General features: G+C 48.0%; 2 protein-coding genes across 2 annotated transcripts in view; both read left to right on the forward strand.

Moving 5' to 3' along the window:
- The window catches only part of LOC309536833 (cytochrome P450 2F3-like), a 109,664-nt gene that overhangs the window by 27,427 nt on the left and 64,618 nt on the right, over window positions 1–17,619 (forward strand). The window lies entirely within an intron of this gene.
- LOC309536828 (cytochrome P450 2F3-like) lies at window positions 168–16,054 on the forward strand. Its single transcript, XM_082231185.1, has 9 exons — window positions 168–408; window positions 4,524–4,686; window positions 5,512–5,661; window positions 7,370–7,530; window positions 8,594–8,770; window positions 9,495–9,636; window positions 10,882–11,069; window positions 13,284–13,425; window positions 15,414–16,054. Exons 1-9 carry the CDS (start codon window positions 211–213, stop codon window positions 15,593–15,595), a joined length of 1,503 nt encoding a protein of 500 aa, XP_082087311.1. The 5' UTR covers window positions 168–210; the 3' UTR covers window positions 15,596–16,054.

A 17,619-nucleotide genomic window follows, 5' to 3' on the forward strand; every position in this document is an offset into this window, starting at 1 on the left:
CAGAAGCAGTTTGTTTTCATTCCGTGTCTCTGCCAGAAAGATTCCTCCAACGGCAAACATGAGGTTAGCAAATGACAGCTGAGGGCAGGCATTGTTTGCCAAGGGGAGCTTGTTCCAGCCAGTTAGAAGCTAGTCTCGCGGGCATCCATATAACATCCCCCTCCAGGCGAAATCACAGACACTGCGACTCTGCAGACCGCGGACGGCGAAATGGAGCTCTTCCTCTCCAGGATAGATTTTGGCGGGGTCTTTGGCATCCTCCTGGCCATGGTCGTCTCGTGCCTCCTCTTCCTCCACTTCTCGTCGAGAAAGAAGTTTAGGACCCTTCCTCCGGGGCCAGCCCCACTCCCCTTCATCGGAAACATGCACCAAGTGGATATCAAGGAGCTGATAAATTCCCTGAAAGAAGTGAGACCACGGCAGCCATGTTGGGGGGGGTGTCGGGGGAGTGATTTTACAATTTCCACATCAGGCAAGAAAGCAGGGCGGATTTTGGTTCTTTTTTAAAAAATACATTTTTATTCATTTTTAACCTATTAATTTACATTCATACAACAGAACTTCACATCTTATACAGTGGTACCTCTGGTTAAGTACTTAATTCGTTCCGGAGGTCCGTTCTTAACCTGAAACTGTTCTTAACCTGAAGCACCACTTTAGCTAATGGGGCCTCCTGCTGCTGCTGCGCCACAGGAGCACGATTTCTGTTCTCATCCTGAAGCAAAGTTCTTAACCCAAGGTAATATTTCTGGGTTAGCAGAGTGTGTAAACTGAAGTGTATGTAACCTGAAGCGTATGTAACCTGAGGTACCACTGTGCAATATATATTTTTTGGACTTCCGTCAACACCTCTGATGATTTTCCGTTCTTATCGCTTATTATGCATTTCTTAATTTCATATTACCTTTAATTATCTTTAACTAATAGTTCTCCTCATTGTCTTTTTTTGCAATATTTCAAATAATTCACCTTACGAAATGTCTTGCAAACCTACTAGCATAATCTGTCCATCACAATTACTTTTCAAATAGTCCATAAATTTACTCCAGTCTTCTGAGAATCTCTGATCTCGCAGGTTTTGAATCCTTCCTGTTAGTTTATCTAATTCCGCATAGTCCGTCAATTTCATTCTCCATTCTTCTTTCGTCGGTAATTCTTCTTGCTTCCAATTTTGTGCCAATAATATTCTTGCTGCCGTCACTGCGTATAAAAATAACTTACAATCCTTTCTGTTTATATCCTCACCTACAATGCCAGGATTTTGGTACTTTGAGGGCAGGAGAAGCATAAAAGGGGGGCTTCAGCCAGAGAAACTGAGAAAGAGCAACAAAAGTGCCTCTGGCCATGCACAAAGCATCATTCTGTCGCTGTAAGATCTTCAGAGCTAGTAGCAGCTCCTTGGGTACTAGGGACTAGGGTTTCTTCTTGTTGTTGCTATTTTTGTTCATCTTTTTATATTGTAATTTTATGTTGTTGACTGCCCTGCGATCTATAGGAATAGGGTGGTATACAGATTTTAATAATAATAATAATAATAATAATAATAATAATAATAATAATAATAATAATTCTAAGCAGACTTGAGCCCCAGCACTTGAAAATAAGCTCTTTCTGCCTCAGTTGCCTTTCAGTTCAAGCAAGAAGCGGCTGGAGTTCGAAGGGGCTCAGTTTTCCCATCGAAGGGGCGCCCCTGACCCTTTTTTCTGCATTGCACGGGGACCGACTTTGGGGTCTTAGCCCAGGGGGAGAATGGGGAAAGGGAGAAGCCGTAAGGCTCGGCTTTCTGCCTGTAGGACAAGGAGGGGAGCGAGACAGAGGACTTGCCCATCATTACGTTTTGCCCTGCACTTTCTAGGCACAGCCTAGGAAAACCTGCTCTTTAACGATGAACAGAAACAAATGGCAATTCCAGATTTCCGTGGATTGGTGGGTTTTCACGGGGGAAATGGGGGGCAAAACCCCCCCAAAAAACCACTCTGACATGGAACTTTGAGACTCAGACTTGTGCCTAAATCAGAACCAGTGAAGGTCCTGTGTGAGTGTCTGGAGGCGGTTGGAGGATGGATGGCGGCTAATGGATTGAGGTTGAATCCTGACAAGACAGAAGGACTGTTTTGGGGGGACAGGGGGCGGGCTGGTGTGGAGGACTCCCTGGTCCTAAAGGACCTGAAGGACCAGGTGTGCAGCCTGGGAGTCATTTTGGACTCACAGCGGTCCATGGAGGCACAGGTCAATTCTGTATCTAGGGCAGCTGTCTACCAACTCCACCTAGTATGCAGGATGAGACCCTCCCTGCCTGCAGACTGTCTCGCCAGAGTGGTGCATGCTTTAGTTATCTCCCACTTGGACTACTGCAATGTGCTATACGTGGGGCTACCTTTGAAGGTAACCCAGAAACTACAACTAATCCAGAATGTGGCAGCTAGACTGGTGACTGGGGGCAGCTGCCGAGACCACATAACCTACATTGAAAGACCTACATTGGCTCCCAGTACATTTCTGAGCACAATTCAAAGTGTTGGTGTTGACCTTTAAAGCCCTAAACGGCCTCAAAGGCCCAGTAGACCTGAAGGAGTGTCTCCATTCCCATCATTCAGCCCGGACACTGAGGTCCAGCTCCGAGGGCCTTCTGGCGGTTCCCTCATTGCAAGAAGCAAGGCTACAGGGAACCAGGCAGAGGGCCTTCTTGGTGGTGGCGCCCGCCCTGTGGAACGCCCTCCCATCAGATGTCAAAAAGATTAACAACTACCTGACATTCAGAAGACATCTTAAGGCTGTTCAGGGAAGTTTTTTAATGTATGACATATTAGTGTATTTTTTGTCTTTGTGGAAGCCGCCCAGAGTGGCTGGGGAAACCCAGTCAGATGGGCGGGGTACAAATAAATTATTATTATTATTATTATTATTATTATTATTATAAAAATGCAGCACAAGAGCATGTCTGGAGGAGCCCAGAGAAAGAGGACCTGGGACTTTCTACCTCCACAAATTTAAAACCGGCCAAGTGTCATGCTTTTGTGTGTAGTTTGTCTCAGCGGTAAAACTAGTCAGCAGTCAATATGCAAGCAATTAAGTGTCGGCTAGGGGTGGAGTGGGGAGGAATTTTATTCGATCACATTTAAAGATGAAACTTCCAGATCTGTGCTTTCCAGAACAAGCTATGAACCGAATCACGGCTGTCCTCTGAAATTTGCACTTCTCTGAATTTTGCAGTGAAGTTCCCTGGCTGAGCAATGGGTGCAAAAGAATGCATGTCTGGGGACAGAGGGTGAAGTGTATGCTAAAAGGCAAATAATAGTGCAAATGACATGCACAGGTGCATTGCATTAGGGGAAATTGCATTGCCAAATTGTGCTTATTAGGTAGAACTGCAAAAATGTCCACAGTAGGAGAAATTTGCAGTAAAATGCTGAAGGATTTTCAGCAGGTATTTTCTTTATTTTTCTTTATATTTTTTAAGCATGCTGATGTGGAGTGAAACCACATTCATAATGTACATAAAACAGAAAAAACAGTTATAACAGCAAATGAAAATGACAAGATGAAAAACAAAACTATTAAATAGTCACACATAATGAGTACAGTTGCACATGGATTAAAATAACGAAATCCAAATATAAAATATCAGTGTGATCATCGAATCTAGTTCCAGGTTTGCTAGGCTTGTGACAAGAGCTGTCTTGAAAATGATGCCTCTGCTGTATATGCAATAAAGGAATGCCAAGTCACATAAAAAACCATTTGGAGGTCCCAGGCCTTGTCAAAACCTCAAATTATGCATATTATTCTCTGTGAGGGACATCTTGGGGCTGCTTTCCACTGAGCTGCCAAGATCATGCATAAGATGAATTATTTTGACAATATATTGGTATCATCAAAAAATATTGGGTATCATTAATTTTGGACAACAAGAAATGGTCTGTTTAGTAGTATTCATCATTCCCATCAAAAGTAAATTCCAAATTTCTCGCACCAATCTACACTCCCACCATAAGTGATCATATGTAGCAAGTTTATCTCAACCTCTCAGGCTATTAGGCAATAGAGAATTAGGCAATAGAGCATTTTTGTTACATTTGCAAAGGACTGTGATGCCATGTGTGGTGCAATTTCAAGGAGCTTTCCCTAAGAAACAGGTTTTAAGGGTGGTTTTTGGTTTCTGTTATTCTCCTCTTGCCCCAAGAAGACCCCGAAGATGAAGCCACGGCTGTCCTAAATTAGGGCTGCCATACAACCGGAATTTCCCAGATAGAGCCATAGGAAACAGTGTCCAGGTGGAAAACGTTGAAAAGTCCAGGAAAACCCAGATGTATGGCAACCCATGTCAGAGGTGTAGAATTTGGCAAATTTCCTTAAAAATAGCTCAAAAACTTCATATTTTTTTGAGAGTTTGCAAACCAAGAAGCTCAACAACTTTAGGCAAAACTAAGAAAAGCTCAACATGTTTTGTATCCAGATTTTCGCTTTTTGAAATGTGGCGACCCTATCCTAAACAAATTCTTGCTTCCTTTTCCTCTTTACAGCTTAGCAAGACCTACGGGCCAATGTACACCTTCCACCTGGGCTCTCGGCCTTGCGTGGTACTCTCTGGCTACCAGGTGCTCAAGGAGGCTTTGATTGACAAGGCAGAGGAGTTCAGCGGCCGAGGAGACTTCCCCGCCGTCCAGATGTGGAGCAAAGGGAACGGTGAGGAAATGAGGGGTGGGGTGCTGATTTTGAAATGGAAGCGTTGCAGCGGCTCCCCAAGTAGGGGTTGAGATTACCGAGGGGGTGCTAAGAGGCATGGGGGCAGCAGAGGGGCCCCAGAAGTGGTGACCTGCTGACCTTCCGAGCGGCAAGCCCAAGAGGCTCAGCGGTTTAGACCACAGCGCCAGCATAACAGGCTATAAAATGATGCTTGGCATGGAGAAAGTGGGTAGAGAAAAGGCTTTCCTCCGTCTCTGGTAACACTAGGATTCATGGGCATCTGGCGAAGTTAAATGTTACAAGGTTCAGTACACGTAAAAGAAAGTCATGCAGCAACAGATTTAAACTACGGATTTCATTGCCACAGGATGCAGGGGTGGCCACCAAGTTGGATGGCTTTGGGAAAGGATCAGACATTGGAAGAGAATTGGGGGAAATGTTTAAAATATCTTTCAACAAAAAACCAGAAGCTGACCTACTAGGAATCACAGATTCGGATATCCCTAAAAAGGGTATCATTGAAAACCCTGTATCAAGTTCATCAGTTTTGGTTGAATTAACTAAATAGTTTTAGCTGGAATTTAAATAAAACTGCAAGCAATTGAGACTGTTTTGAATGTTAATAGATCATTATCTCCCTTAGTGGGCTGTGTAGACCACTCTTTTGAATAAGGCTTTCGACAGAGTAGGGTGGATATGCTGGGGATGAAATTATGGGACCGAGGGGGCTGTGGGCTTGAAAAAGTCCCGGAACGACTGGGTTAGGGGCTTCTCACTGGGGGTTCATGCCACTGGCCCTGGGCTTATCCTTTGCTTTTCCCTCAGGGATCGTGTACGGCACTGGGGAGCGCTGGAGGCAGCTGCGCAGGTTTGCCATCAGTACCTTCAAGAACTTCGGGATGGGGAAGAGATCCATTGAGGAGCGGATCAAGGAAGAGGCTCAGTTCCTGGTGGCTGAGTTCCACAAAACTGAAGGTTGGTGGGGAAGGGGCTGCCCAGGGGAAGGGGAAGGGAGGAGAGGGATTTGCTCCACCAATTTCCCAACCTTTTCTGGAATAGGGTTGTTGTGGGGGTTAAACGAGGAAGAGAGACGTGTATATCTCACCTCGAGCTCCTTGGAGGAAAAGCTGGGATACAAACGCACAAATAAATATGATTATAATAAAATCCGGTCCGAGAGAGAGAAAAGAAGCAGAAAATAAAGGAGTGTGTTTATTATTCGATCCTTCAGTAATCTTGGGCTCTTTCCCCCTACTGAAAGCAAACTGGTGAAAAGACTTCCTGTGATTTAAATTATGACGAAATCATAGGTTCATAGAGCGGGAAGGGACACCCAGGGGTCATTTAGTCCAACCCCCTGAAATGCAGGAATCTCAACTAAGGCATCCATGACAGGTGGCCTTAGGTAAAGGTAAAGGGACCCCTGACCGTTAGATCTAGTGGTGGCCGACTGGGGTTGCGGCGCTCGTCTCGCTTTATTGGCTGAGGGAGCCGGCGTACAGCTTCCGGGTCATGTGGCCAGCAGGACTAAGCCGCTTCTGGCGAACCAGAGCAGCGCACGGAAACGCCGTTTACCTCGCCACCAGAGTGGTACCTATTCATCTACTTGCACTTTGATGTGCTTTCGAACTGCCAGGTTGGCAGGAGCAGGGACTGAGCAACGGGAGCTCACCCCATCGCCGACCTTCCAATCGGCAAGCCCTAGGCTCTGTGGTTTAACCCACAGCGCCACCCGCGTCCCATTGACAGGTGGGGTGGCCTTAGCTCATACTTTAAAATAACAATCTGGGGTGGCGGGTGTTAGATAAAAAGAGCCCTTCTTGCATAACGAAACCTTAGTTTAGGGATATCCAGATGGGCGGGGTATAAATAATAAATAAAATTATTATTATTATTATTATTATTATTATTATTATTATTATTATTATCATCATCATCATCATCATCATCATCATCATCATCCCATTTCAGCCTTCACAAACCTGTTGCTCTCTGGATGTCTTGGGCTACAAAGCCCATCAACCCAGGCCAGCACAGCCATTGTAGAAGCTGTGTTGTTGTTTAGTCATTTAGTCGTGTCCGCCTCTTCGTGACCCCCTGGACCAGAGCACGCCAGGCCCTCCTGTCTTCCACTGCCTCCCGCAGTTTGGTCAAACTCATGCTGGTAGCTTCGAGAACACTGTCCCACCATCTCGTCCTCTGTCGTCCCCTTCTCCTTGTGCCCTCCATCTTTCCCAACATCAGGGTCTTTTCCAGGGAGTCTTCTCTTCTCCTGAGGTGGCCAAAGTCCTGGAGCCTCAGCTTCAGGATCTGTCCTTCCAGTGAGCACTCAGGGCTGATTTCCTTAAGAATGGAGAGGTTTGATCTTCTTGCAGTCCATGGGACTCTCAAGAGAAGCTGTAAACATCAAGTAGAAGCTGTAAACATCTGTAAATATCAGAAGAGCAAAGGTTGGAATCATAGACCTGTAGGAGGGCTCCCCAGGGGTCATCTAGCCCAACCCCCTTCAATGCAGGAATCACGGCTAAAAAATCCCTGAGAGTTGGCCTTCATCGGAGGGGAGTCCACCGCTTTCTAAGGTAGTCCATTTAAAAGAGAAGGGTGACTGCTGGGGCTGTTACCAGAAGTCTGTGAAAAGGTGATTTGAAAACAATAGATCTGCTTCATCTCGCTTTATTCCCAGGCAAACCCTTTGACCCCACCTTCTTCCTGAGTTGCGCCGGCTCCAACATCATCTGCACCTTAGTTTTCGGCGACCGCTTTGAATACACGGACAAGAAATTCCTCATGTTGCTGGACCTCATCAACAGCAACTGGAAGCTCATGAGCTCCACCTGGGGACAGGTGAGTCTGAGCCAGAAGGGGAACTGGGGCTGGAGAGTGTTAGTTAGACGAGGTGGGACTTTAGTCCGAAATGGCAGCCTGGCTCTCCTGGCTCCTCTTATGGGCACAATCAAAAGACAGTTGTGGGGAATGCACTGGGCGGTGTGCGTAAACTGGGGTCTTCTTCTCCTCTTCTAGGGCTCTTCTTAGGGCGCTCGCTTCTAGGGGACCGCCTCTCCTGGTCTGCCCCGCAGAGGACCTTAAGGTCCATGAATAACCATAGTTTAGAGGTCCCAGGCCCTAAGGAAGTCAGACTATCCTCCACCAGGGCCAGGGCCTTCTCAGTGGTGGCTCCGACCTGGTGGAATGCTCTGTCCCATAAGACCAGGGCCCTGCAGGATTTAACCTCCTTCCGCAGGGCCAGTAAGACAGAGCTATTCTGCCTGGCCTTCAATTTGAACTCAGCCTGATCTTTTATTTCCCTTCTCTTCCCTCCCCCTCCCCTTTTAATGAAGATCACCCTCTCTGAGACCCCACAGCTAATTCTCCCCTGTCCTCCTCGCTGGCCCAAGTAGGACCAATTCAGCCAGCTAGCCCTGGGTATTATCAAATTGATTTTTGAATTTTGAATTTTATTGTTACAGTGGTACCTCGGGTTACATACGCCTCAGGTTACATACGCCTCAGGTTACACACTCCGCTAACCCAGAAATAGTGCTTCAGGTTAAGAACTTTGCTTCAGGATGAGAACAGAAATTGCGCTCCAGCGGTGTGGCAGCAGCAGGAGGCCCCATTAGCTAAAGTGGTGCTTCAGGTTAAGAACAGTTTCAGTTTAAGAACGGACCTCCGGAACGAATTAAGTACTTAACCCGAGGTACCACTGTATTCATGTTTTTATACTGTATTTTATGCTGTTTTTATAATTAATTATAATTATGCTGTTTTATAATTGTATAATTAAGTGTTTTAAAGTGTTTTAAAATTGTTGTTAGCCACCCTGAGCCCAGTTTTTGAACCTTGAAGGGCGGGGTATAAATAAATAAATTATTATTATTATTATTATTATTATTATTATTATTATTAGATGCTCTTCAGCTTCCCAAAGATCATGAAGTACGTCCCTGGGCCTCACCGCCAGATCTACAAAAACTACCTGAAACTGGCCAAGTTTGTAGGCGAGCGGCTGGAGTTGAACCGGCAAACTCTGGACGTCAACAACCCCCGGGATTTCATCGACTGCTTCCTCATCAAAATCCAGCAGGTATCCTCAGCGTCCCAAAGAGCTGCCGTTAATTCCAGATCCCTTCCCTCTTTGCCAGGAAGCCAGGAAAATTCCAGTTTTGTGAGCAGGAAGAGGCTTCTATAACAGTGGTTTCTCAACCGACTACAATTTAGCTATTTTACTTCACCTAATTTATATACCACACGACTGTAAAGCAGCACCAACAACCTCAAAGTGGTCTACCAAAAAAAGATAAAACTATAAGATCAGTAAGGAAAAAATCAGGAATTTCTTTTGAAAAGGAAAAATAGCAATAGACTAAAATTAAGACATGCACAAACTTTCTAAGCATCTGGGTAGGTTTGTTTAAACAAACAATGTTTTTAGGAGGCGTCAAAAAAAGGACAGCGAAGGCACCTGCTTGGTATCAAGTGGCGAGGAGTTCCAAAGAGTAGGTGCTGCCACACTAAAATATTGAGATCTTACAAATCCAGAAGGGGGGATTTGAACCGCCAACCTTCTGATCGGCAAGTCCTAGGTTCTGTGGTTTAACCCACAGCGCCACCTGCCTCCCTTTATAAGCTGGTATGCAACCATAATAAATTATCTATCTAATATATTCATAGCCACAAATCATCACAGATGCAGAATGAAAATTATGCCCGGAGGGGCCTTGTCAGATGTTGGCATCCTGCATTGTATTCTTCACAAGTAGCATTGAAGCTGTCGAGGTTTCTCAGCCCGTCCCATATCCCTGTTGCAGGAAAAAAACAACCCGGACACACACTTCAACGAAGACACCATGTCGAAGACCACGGTGAACCTCTTCTTTGCCGGGACGGAGACGGTCAGCTCGACTTTGAGATACGGTCTCCGAATTCTCATGAGGCACCCTGAGGTGGAAGGTCAGTTTCCAAAATCAAAGGGGGCCTGTTCTGTTCTCACACAGGAATGCCCTTGGGGCAGGGGGTGCAGTCCTACCTGCCCACCAGGGAGGGAATAATAATAATAATAATAATAATAATAATAATAATAATAACATTTATCTTAAGAAATATTGTAAAATTAATGAATGCTAAAATGTTGTGGTTATAGAAAGTAAGGGATTACAACTGAAAAAGTTTAAGTAAAAGGAAAGGAAACGATTAGATGAAATTAAGGGGAAGGATTTGCTGAAACAAATTTGGAAATTGGAATGCAGAAAGGGGAGGTATGGGGAAGTCAGCGAAATAAGTTTTAAGAAAACTGGATATGAAATTATACATGTTTGTTTTTTGTGTTTGTATGTTTGTATTGTGTATTGTTTGTGTTGATATAAACTGTGAAAATCCAATAAAAAATTATTTTTAAAAAAATAAATAATAATAACAACAACAACAACAACAACAATATACAGTGGTACCTCAGGATGCGAACAGGATCTGTTCCGGAGCCCCGTTCACATCCTGAAGCGAACGCAACCCACGACTGTGTGTCTGCGCATGCGCGTGTCGCGATTCACCGCTTCCACGCATGTGCGTGGCGTCATTTTGGCCGTCTGCACAAGCGCGAGTGGCGAAACCTGGAAGTAACGAGAGCGCAACCCGAAAGTGCCCGGTGTTTTTACATGAGTAGAAGGTGTGCTTTTATTTAAAATGCATCTCTGGGTTATTTGTGGGGCATAGGAATTCGTTCATTTCCCTCCCAAAAAAATATAGTCCAGCCCCCCACAAGGTCTGAGGGACAGTGGACCGGCCCCCTGCTGAAAAAGTTTGCTGGCCCCTGTTTTAGTCCAGTCTGAGGTTGCTCTGAACTGCCCAAGTCTCACTTACAGAAATGCCTAGGAAGAGCTAAAACCCTGGGTTTCATAGGCTCATGGAATTGCAGAGTTGGAAGGGACCCCGAGGGTCATCCAGCCCACCCCCCACCCCCAGGGCCATGTTGGAATCACGCTCAACAAGCTCATTGAAATCAGTGGGTCAAAGGGCATCTTTGTCTGCATTCGCCTTCCCACACCCCTGCGCCCTCTACCTTTCTGCTCCCAGCCACCCGCCCTCGATACTGGCTATTCCCGTCATTAACCCCTTGCAGACCATCACGGCCCATTTCCCTGTCCGTCGCCGCATCTGGGACCGCCTTAGACCTTTCCCCACCCTCCTTCCTTGCTGCAGAGAAGCTCCACGAAGAGATTGACCGGGTCATCGGGGTGAACCGGAGCCCCTGCATGGAGGACAGGAGCCGGATGCCCTACACGGACGCCGTCATCCACGAGATCCAGCGCTATGCCGACATCGTCCCCATGGCGGTGCCCCACACCGTCACGCGAGATGTCGAGTTCCGTGGATACACCCTCCCCAAGGTTTGTGGGGAAAGGGGGGGAGTGCACCCCATGGGTGACAGCGAAGGTCTCCTTCTGTAGGGGCCCCATGGGCAGCACCCTGCCTTGGCACCCTATGGGCTGCTGTCACAGTCCTGAAGATCTCTGTCCTCGGAGCCTAGATGAGCAAGACCTGGCCATGCATCCTTTTAGCAGAAGGCACTCCACACACACTCCCTTTTGTGGGATGTAAACACAGGAGCAGTCAATGACAACATTCCTAGAGTGTACATGTTAGAACATGGGGAGGGATGTCTGTCCAGCAAGCAGGTAAACTTCCTGGGGACGGACTTCCTCCGCATGTGACCAGAGGTGGGTGTGGCCTCACCTGTGCAGGTAATGACAAAAACACAGGGCAGGCAGCCATCTCTCTCTCTCTCTGCCATTTTCCTTCGATGAGGAAGCATCTAAAGATGCCCTCTTGGCTCTCAGCCAAGAGAGGAGATAAGGTCTATCTTGCAACAAGATAGATTCTAAGTATATGTAACTTTTTAAGCCTGTCTGCCTTCTGGGATCATGTTGTGAACAGAACGTGAGTAAACTCTTTTATACTTTTATAAAGACTGTGTTGTGTCTTGTATTTTAAGAGGGAACAAAGGGGAAATTACCAGAGTGATTATTATAGAGGTTCTAGCGAACCTGTGCACACGTTACCGTTGCGAACTAAAAGGGGAATGTCTATAAACTCTGCTGATGTTTTGGGAACTTGTTAGCACAAGTTGAATAAGGATATAATTAGTCAATATATCCTCTCCTGCACCCCAGAACATTCCCACACCTTTTACATTAGGATGTGGCCTTGGAAACAGGGCATTTCATAGGATTGTGGAAGGCACACCCAAAGGTCATCCAGCCCAACCCCAACCCCAACCCCCGCGATGCAGGAATCTCAACTCAAGCATCCATGGCAGGTGGACATCCAACCTCTGCTTGAAAACCTCCAAGGGAGGAGAGTCCACTGTTGAACAGCTCTTTCCGTCAGAAAGGTTTTCCATGTGTTGAGTCGGAATCCCCTTGAAGCCACGGGTTCGAGTCCTACCCTCCGGAGCGGGAGGAGACAAGCTTCTTCCCTCTTCCACGGGACAGCCCTTGAGATATTTATATGCCAGCTTTTCTTCCAAAGAACTCGAGGTGGTGCATAGGTTCTCCTCCCCCTCCACATTTCACCCATGCAACAACTCTGTGAGGCAGGTCAAGGCGAAGCGATGGTGACTGACTCAACCAAGGTCACTACTAGGCTTCATGACTGAGTGGGGATTCGAACCCAAGTTCCCCAGGTCAGAACGCACCGCTCTCGCCATTGTGCCACACTGAGCTAAGCTCAGAAGAGCTTTCCCTCGACTGAAGGTACCGTATTTTTCGCTCCATAAGACGCACCTGACCATAAGACACACCTAGTTTTTAGAGAAGGAAAACAGGGGGGGGGGATATTCTGAATGAAACAGTGGATGTGTGATTTTTTGGTTCATGCTGTGGCCACAGACATGTGATTTGTTGATGAGTTTGGGGTAGCCCAATGCAAAAATCCTGAGGATCCATGTGGATCCGTGCTTTGTAACCACATTTTTTGCGCCATTGCAGCCCCAGGCAACAGTGGGTGTGTGATTTTTGTGGTTCATAGCATGGACATGCTATGTGATCTGATGGTGAATTTGGGGTGACCCAATGCAAAAATCCTGAGGATCCATGGGATTTTACCTCCCCCCTCCCAGGCAGCCTCCTTTATCTCTAGCGTCCCTTATCTCTCTCCCCAATTGGCAAACGATCAGTGGCTTTGTTTCAACACCCACTTCCCTTTTTCAAAAAAATAGCATGATCTGCTTTTTGCCCCTGGGCAATTCAGCTCCAGGGACCACACCTTCGCTCCATAAGACGCACAGACATTTCTCCTTACTTTTTTGGAAGAAAAAAGTGCATCTTATGGAGCAAAAAATACAGTACGTCACTCACACATAGTAAGTGACTGCCACAGCGAGTCGGACCATCTGGTCTGCCTACTTCAGTGTTGTCCACATTGGTGGGCAACAGTGGCTCTCCTATTCCTACCCAGAGAGGGAAATTGGGACCTTCTGCAGGCAGCACAGGTGCTCCGGGAGCTAAGCCCCACCCCCATGACTCAACACCTGTCTACCAGGGATTTCTTGCCCTTGGTTCTCAACCATGCCTTCCTCCTGCTCCTCTTCCTCCAACCCACAGGACCTCAACATCATCCCCCTGATCTGCACATCTCAGTTTGATCCCACGCACTTCAAGAATCCAACCTCCTTCGACCCGACTCATTTCCTGGACGAGAGCGGGCGGTTCAAGAAGAACGATGCCTTCATGGCTTTCTCAGCAGGTAAGGGCAAGACAGGGGTTCAGCTCCTGCCTGTGGGTTTCCCATCATGGGCATCTTGGTGGCCACTGTGAGAACAGGATGCCCGGCTAGGATGGACCTCCTTTGGCCAGATCGTTCAGGCTCTGAGAATCATGGAACTGTAGAATTGGGAGGAGCCTCAATTCAATGTAGGAATCCCAACTCAAGCATCCATGGCAGGTGGTCACCCAACCTCTGCTTTGAAACCTCCAAGGAAGGAGAATCTACAACCTCCCCAGGGAGATCACTCGGAAATCACAGAACTGTAGAGCTGGAAGGGAACATCTAGCCCTGCATCTGGTCCACTCTTCTTATGGGCCTTTTCGGTGGTGGCTCCCCATTTGTGGAATGCTCTCCCCAGAGAGGCTCGCCTGGCTCCAGGCAAAAACAGTCTCTTTACCCAGGCCTATGGCTATTAAGGCGGGACACGGGTGGCGCTGTGGGTTAAACCACAGAGCCTAGGGCTTGCCGATCAGAAGGTCGGTGGTTCGAATCCCCGCAACGGGGTGAGCTCCCGTTGCTCGGTCCCTGCTCCTGCCAACCTAGCAGTTCGAAAGCACGTCAAAGTGCAAGTAGATAAATAGGTACCACTCTGGCGGGAAGGTAAACGGCGTTTCCGTGCGCTGCTCTGGCTCGCCAGAAGCAGCTTAGTCATGCTGGCCACATGACCCAGAAGCTGTACACCGGCTCCCTCGGCCAAGAAAGCAAGATGAGCGCCGTAACCCCAGAGTCGGCCACGACTGGACCTAATAGTCAGGGTCCCTTTACCTTTTTATGGCTATTAAGTAATTGATGGTCTGTAAAAGTGTGCAAGAGAGGACTGTTATGATGATGATTATTTCATTATTAGGCTGTCTGTCACTAAGCATTTTACTATTTTTTTATTATGTTTTATCATGGGTTTTTTGAAATGTGTTTTCAATGTTGTACACTGCCCTGGGATCTTTTGATGAAGGGTAGTGTATAAAATGAATTAATAATAATAATAATAATAATAATAATAATAATAATAATAATGCACTGTATACACAGCCACTGGGTTGAATCCTGCTTGCAGACATCTCCCCTTGGGTCTCCATAAGTGAAAGGGCGGGAGGGATTTAAATACCACGCGGGTGACGCTGTGGGTTAAACCACAGAGCCTAGGACTTGCCGATCAGAAGGTCGGTGGTTTGAATCTCCGTGACGGGGTGAGCTCCCGTTGCTCGGTCCCTGCTCCTGCCAACCTAGCAGTTCGAAAGCACGTCAAAGTGCAAGTAGATAAATAGGTACCACTCCGGCAGGAAGGTAAACGGCGTTTCCGTGCGCTGCTCTGGTTCGCCAGAAGCAGCTTAGTCCTGCTGGCCACATGACCCGGAAGCTGTACGCCGGCTCCCTCAGCCAGTAAAGCGAGATGAGCACCACAACCCCAGAGTCGGCCACAACTGGACCTAATGGTCAGGGGTCCCTTTACCTTTACCTAGAGGGGAGATTAAGAGCCCCTTGGAAGGGATCCAAAGGGTTCCCTATGAAGGTCTGCTCCACTGTGGGCAACCTGGGGACTCCATCCCTAAGCCCACCTTCAAATGATGTCAGAGCAACTTCCGCTTGAGGCGCCACGGAAGCTGGCTGAAAATTCCATCGCTCCGGCTCCCAGGGGGCAATTAGAGGCTGAGATGGGAGTAATCAGCCTCCCAAAATCTTCCCAGGGGTACGGGAAGACACAGTCTCATCCGCGGATGCCCAACAAACCAGCCCCAAATTCGGAAGGAAGGAGAGGCTGGGGGCACTGGATGGAAAGCCCCCGAGAGAGTCTGGCTCTCCTGGATGCTGCTGTCTCCGCGAGCGAATCAAGTTCCATTTCTTAAGATGAAAAATTGGATTTAAGTTTTGGACATGCTTCGAGCGAGGAGGGAGAAATTAGAGCCTCCTTTGCCTGACCCTCAAAGGCACAGAGGCATTTCTGTCCCTCTTCCTTCTCACTTTTGCAGGGAAGCGGGTGTGCCTGGGAGAAAGCTTGGCTGTCATGGAGCTCTTCATCTTCCTCACCACCATCCTGCAGAACTTCAAGCTGAAGCCCTTGATGAAACCCGAGGACATTGACATCACACCCGAGTCCACGGGGCTGGGAAGCATTCCTCGGCCCTACCAGTTCTGCCTCATCGCCCGGTAAAAGGACACTGCGCTCGAAGACCAGGCTGCTCGCCCGCCCCCTGCAGCCAGACATAGAATCATGGAAGTGTAGAGTCGGAAGGGACCCCGAGGGTCATCTAGTCCAACCCCCTGTAAGGCAGGAACCTCAACTAAAGCATCCATGACAGAGGACCACCCAACCTCTGCTTAGATACCTCCACGGAAGAAGAGCCATCACCTTCTGAGGGAGTCTGTTCTACTGTCAAACAGCAAACTTTGGTTTTTTTCTGAATGGCTGTGGCAATCCATTATGCAGGGGTCTCTCCCTCCCTCTCCCTCTCTTTCATCTATCTCTTTTCTCATCTCTATCTCTCTCTCCACCCTCTTACCTGTTGCTGCGGTCTGTTGTCCTGCAGTCACTCTGCAGTCTGTCATCTGTTCCCCCTGACCAACACTCCGGGAACAACATTGAGGTCAATAAACTTGCCATAGCTGTCAACTGTCCCTTATTTGGCGGGAACGTCCCTTATCCCAGCGCCGTGTCCCGCTGTTGTCCCTTATTGATGATGTCCCTTAAATTTCCCGGGTTTCAAAGGAAGCAGCTCCTCTCCCTCCCTGCCTGCCGGCCAGGGAGGAGGGAGGCTCCAACTGTGTTGCTTGGCTGCATTGCTCACCCAATAAGGAGTCTCAGAACAACTGGGGGGTGGAGCTTGCATGCCTTGTGCCGATCAAATCGGCCGCATTGCCTGGGGACTCGCCTTTGCTCAGCGCTTCCCAGCGGAGAGGTGACGGTGGTTTTCCTTGCTGCATCCCCTTTGCTGGGTTGCTGCGCTGTGGGAACCACCGCTTGAGGCTTCGTTGGGCTGCTGGCTGGGCTTTCTGCCTTTAGCTCGGCGGGGCTCAGACGCTGAACATACCTGTGCTCTGAAAATCCCTTATTTTGGCTGCTGATCCCTTATTTTCGAGGCTGCTGGTCCCTTATTTTCAAATCTGTAAGTTGACAGCTATGAAACTTGCCCACCCCTCCAAGGCCTCAGCTGAGAATGTCAACATCTCAGTTATCTCATCTACGCCCTACACAACCACGAAAGGCCAGGTTGTCATGGCACTCTGGGTTTTTTTACAAATAAAATATTTGCTCTGCAAAGGGTTGCTTGAAAATGACTCAGCCATTTCAGTCTAAGGCTGCTTTCAGATGCCATAACTGTTGTGGGTTGGGATTCAGTCACATGCTGGCAGATTCAGGTGAGGCAATGTTTACAGGGGTCTTGCACCACAAACCCCTCTTCCCTGCAAAGACCTGACTTTTTGCCGTAAGGAAAGAGACGGGGAAATCCACTGGGAAGTGTGGAATATCCCTTGCTTTGATGCAACGTAGGTAAACTGTGGAACTCCCACTGACAGGAGGCTGTGATAGCCACCAGTTTAAGGGAAAGGGAAAGGGACCTTTTTTAGGGACGTGGGTGGCACTGTGGGTTAAACCACAGAGCCTAGGACTTGCCGATCAGAAGGTCGCGGTTCGAATCCCCGCGACGGGGTGAGCTCCCGTTGCTCGGTCCCTGCTCCTGCCAACCTAGCAGTTTGAAAGCACATCAAAGCGCAAGTAGATAAATAGGTACCACTCCGGCAGGAAGGTAAACGACGTTTCCATGCGCTGCTCTGGTTCGCCAGAAGCGGCTTTGTCATGCTGCCCACATGACCTGGAAGCTGTACGCCGGCTCCCTCGGCCAATAAAGCAAGATGAGTGCCGCAACCCCAGAGTCGGTCACGACTGGACCTAATGGTCGGACCTTCAAAGGTTGCGGTGCTCATCTCACTTTATTGGCCGAGGGAGCCAGCATACAGCTTCGGGGAGCCAGCGTACAGCTTCCGGGTCATGTGGCCGCTTCTTGCGAAACCAGAGCAGCGCATGGAAAAGCCGTTTACCTTCCCGCCAGAGCAGTACCTATTTATCTACTTGCACTTTGACGTGCTTTCGAACTGCTAGGTTGGCAGGAGCAGGGACCGAGTAATGGGAGCTCACCCCGTCACAGGGATTTGAACCGCCAACCTTCTGATTGGCAA

Source organism: Podarcis vaucheri, assembly GCF_965113315.1.
Source record: "Podarcis vaucheri genome assembly, chromosome: 7".
NCBI classification, from domain to species: Eukaryota; Metazoa; Chordata; class Lepidosauria; order Squamata; family Lacertidae; genus Podarcis; species Podarcis vaucheri.